At 36.7% G+C, this 4,045-nt stretch overlaps 1 protein-coding gene across 1 annotated transcript; it reads right to left on the minus strand.

The window, feature by feature from the left end:
- Positions 1–250: 250 nt before the first annotated feature.
- Positions 251–3,574, minus strand: LOC149254940 (endoglucanase 8-like). The gene is made up of 8 exons (XM_089454879.1): positions 3,356–3,574; positions 2,668–2,880; positions 2,361–2,561; positions 1,584–1,661; positions 1,309–1,461; positions 1,082–1,190; positions 794–957; positions 251–583 (listed from the first exon to the last, which is right to left on the minus strand). The coding sequence occupies exons 1-8, from the start codon at positions 3,572–3,574 to the stop codon at positions 251–253; spliced, it is 1,470 nt and encodes a 489-aa protein (XP_089311005.1).
- Positions 3,575–4,045: the final 471 nt, after the last annotated feature.

Here is a 4,045-nt window from a genome sequence, read left to right on the forward strand (position 1 = left end):
TAGGACTCAACAGGATGAAATGAAACAAAACAATTCTGGAGCCCAGACGTACCAAAATTCATATATATTTCCATCGACTCAGATTTTCATATAGAATACAGACTTAGTAAAAGATATTACTAGCATAACTTTTTGAACTTAAGTCCGTGATTCCATGCTCATGCTGTGGATCTTAGCCAGGACTCCCACAAGAGGATCATTGATATAAGTTGTGGGCTCAAGCTTGCACGAATCGGCCCTGTTATGTCGATTATTCCATGATGTTGTTGTGGAGCTTAGCCAGGACTCCCACGAGAGGAGCATTGATATATGTCGTGGGCTCAAGCTTGGTGGAATCAGCCCTGCTATCCTCAAACCCGTCATAGCGATCAGGCCCTCCCACAACTGCACCTGTTAATTCATTTGGGTTTGGTGCTTCTCTGTTGAACCACAAAGTGAAACCTTCGGTACATGATATCTTTCTGGAATCCTCGTATATCGAAACTATGGAGGACCCTCTGTGGTGAGCTTGCTGTGGATATTTGTCACCAAAACCCACCATGAAAGACATACCAGTAGGATTCTTTCCCAAAATGTAATCCACCTGCAATTTACATATACAAAGTGGATTTGTTAGCTACTACTTTGCTTGCTTTTTCAAATTATGATATGAAAAAACAAAAAATCAAATTTATTTAACTCTGAATCTCTTATACTCTGAGAAAGCTGGAATGGATATACAAGTGTGCTCAATTCTTCTCCTCATTAATTAAATATTTTGCAACACTTAAAAAATTATAATATGTATGTGTACTTGTTGTTTGGCAAATGCAATAAGAATGCTTGGTTCATATGTTTGATCGCCACATTGCAGGTATTGCTTATATCGTGACAGTAAGTCACTGTAAACTGATGCAAGGAATGATGTGCCAGTAGCATATTGTGTATTTGCACCATCTCTGACAAACAACAAACCTCCTGTACAAGTGAAACAGATACAAACACTGTTAATGAGCTTAATTTTGAAACTCAACAGATACAAACACTGTTGATGAGCTTAATTTTGAAACTCGGAGCATGACAGGGAGAAACTTCCATTTACCTGGTGTGATGGAATTTTTGAATTGAGGACTTTGTGGAAGAACTGAGCAGAGGAACACTTCTGCTTGGCCTCTGAAAACTTCCAGGTTGGTTTCTCCGGAGAGATATAGCTGCCAGGTTTATTAATTTTTATGAAGATGTGGTCAGTTGAGGGTCAAGTGGTCAGTCTTAAACTTTTTCTAAATTGAACATTTGGTGATTCATATGTTTATGTGAATATGGACTTACACTAGACAGGTGGATTTGAACTCCTGCACATTTGAGATCCCAATTGAACTCATACTCATTGGAAGTACAAAAATTTTGGTGGAGTATGTATTTGGTGTAATATGGCAATCCAGTTGCTCTATATAGCCACACCGCTGCCCATGCAAGCTCGTCCTGTAAGTTAGTTAGTAGAGGAATAATAAGAAGACTTCAAGAAGTTACTCACTCTGTAGTTTAAATAAATAATAGTGTGAAGTAAAAAAGGAAGTAAAATTAATAATGTTAAGGAAAGATACATCATAGCCCGAGACAGAGCAATAGAAAGGGCATTCTCCATGATATGTTCCCCGGTACTGGTCAGCGAAACGAAAGAGCTGTACTAAATGACATATTCAATTACATGAGTATCATAAAAAGTTGGAGAATAAAATTCATTAAATTAATTCTCAATTTTGAATCTAACACATGAACGAAAGAGCTGCACTAAATTAATATTCAATTATATGAGTATTTTAAAATGTTGGAGAAGACAATTCATTAAATTAATTTTCAATTTTGAATCTAAGACATGAATTTCATAGACATGTTAAAAATGGGCATTTTTGAAAGATTTTTGGAATATTTTGGAATCATATAAAAAACGTAGGCAACCTCAAATAAGTAATCTCACCCGTCCGTATTTGTCTGATCCCAAAATATTCCAAAAATGGAGACATTAAATTAAATTTAAAATAAAAGTTATAAAAAAACATTCATCCACAAACAAATATGACCTATCATAAGTTGCTAAAGTTATGTAAATTGTAAATTCTAAGAATAGAATAGAATAGAATAGAAAGAATAAAACAGTGAAAAGAAATTGTTTCCTATCATATGTTTGTTTTAATTACTAAAGTTATCTGGACTGTAAATTCTAAAAATAGTATATAATAGTGAAAAGAAATTAAACCATTGACCTTTTTCCTAACAGTACAGTAGGATTCTAAAATATCTCAATATCTCTCAAATCTGCAATCGCTGTTCTAAACCAATAATACAGTATAAGTGATTTTAGAATACGCATAATCTTATACCAAAGTAGCTCTTTGGAGTAGGAGAATGGAATAAGGTTTGTCAATGGCTGCAAAGACGACGGAGGAAGCGGCCAATGCTGCAGCAGTCTCTGCTGCAATTTCTGTCCCGTGAGTGGATGTATCTATTCTGTACAAAGTCCTTGGGGTGTCCATCCTCTCTGGGTTCTCCCAACAGTTATGGTCTGCAGTTGGATCTCCCACCTAAAAACAAAACCATAACTAAATTCATAATTGCCATTTGTTGTGATCCTTCGTAAATTTTGTTGTGATCCATGAGTAAATTTAGTTGGGATGGCAATTAATTCACCTGAACCCACAGCTGGTTTTCGGTGGCGCTTGCTTTGATGAAATAATCAGTTCCCCACTTAATGGCATCCCTAACGTTCTCCAACTCTCCCGCTGCTGCAAGTTCATCTCTGTACTGAAGGGCTCCCCATGCCAGCATGGTAACGGTGAAAGCCATCGGAAACCCATACTTCACATTATCCCCAGCGTCGTAGTAACCGCCCACCAAATCCACCTACATAAATACACAGTAAAAGCCATGTTGAACATCATTGTATCTTTCCAGACTTCTTGAAGATCTGGACCAAATAATCAATTCCTAATTTATATGGACAGAGAATGTTGATAGAAATCAAGCTGTTGCAAACTCATAACTCATAATACTGGAGTAAGAATTCACATTGTAGGTGGGTTGCGGGGGATCTTTATGTTAATAACTTAATTGTATATTCTCATAATATCCTGAAATCTGATAGTGCTGAGAAATCAATTCCGAGAGATCAATTGTTTGATCTAAATAAGTTGTGGGTGGAGTATCAATCGTTTTCGCCAAAATAGATACCCTCGTTATTTTCGCATTGATAAGATCAGCGTCGTTATTTTGCCGTTTTGGGTATGATTAACAACACTTCTAAAACATTCAGGAAACAACGTTTCTAAAACAATCCGGAACAGATGGCAATACCAAAATGAGAAAATATTGTTATTACATTTTGGATTTGTCCGTCTGTTAGACCAGAATCTCCTCTCCAGCTTATCCTGTTGCTACTGCTGGACAGTTTTCCTGAACGTTGAGCCTCCAGAAACAGAATAGATTTATGCAGAGCATCTTTGTAGTCAAACTCACCCAACACAAACTGATGATGAGCAGACAGCACAGTAGCAAGAATTATACACACAAACCTTTCCACGGTAACCCTGTAACCCATTTCTGCTGCAATTGATCAGTAAATGGGTACAAAAATAAATATCTGCAAAAGTTGATGCGTATATATATTTGTAGTCTCACGCAACCAACGTGTAATGAAGAATAGAAACATAAAGGGGACTCGGTCTCTTTGTTTGCATGCATGTTTGATGTGGGTATTGTAGAGGTTTTGCAGGACAAAGAAGTCTTGCATGCAGGTTTGATGCGGTGCTTATTTTGAAGGGTAGAGAAGTCTTGTGGGTGTCAGTTGGACATGAAACGACGGAAATTCCAGGAAAATATTAACTGAATGGTAAGTCAGTGTATAAGGTTGCCTCATCACCATTTCCTCACAGTACTATTAACGAGTAAATGTTAAAGTTTCAAGAAACACAAGGAAGATAACGAAGTTAGTTTTTCTACACAGACTAGAATATTTATTGAATATTTAATTTTTCCACACAAACGGAATATAAACTAACTACCGTTGCCT

The sequence above is a fragment of the Pinus tabuliformis genome, chromosome 7 (genome assembly GCF_031772625.1).
Source record: "Pinus tabuliformis cultivar Carrire ecotype Pingquan chromosome 7, CPIR1, whole genome shotgun sequence".
NCBI classification, from domain to species: domain Eukaryota; kingdom Viridiplantae; phylum Streptophyta; class Pinopsida; order Pinales; family Pinaceae; genus Pinus; species Pinus tabuliformis.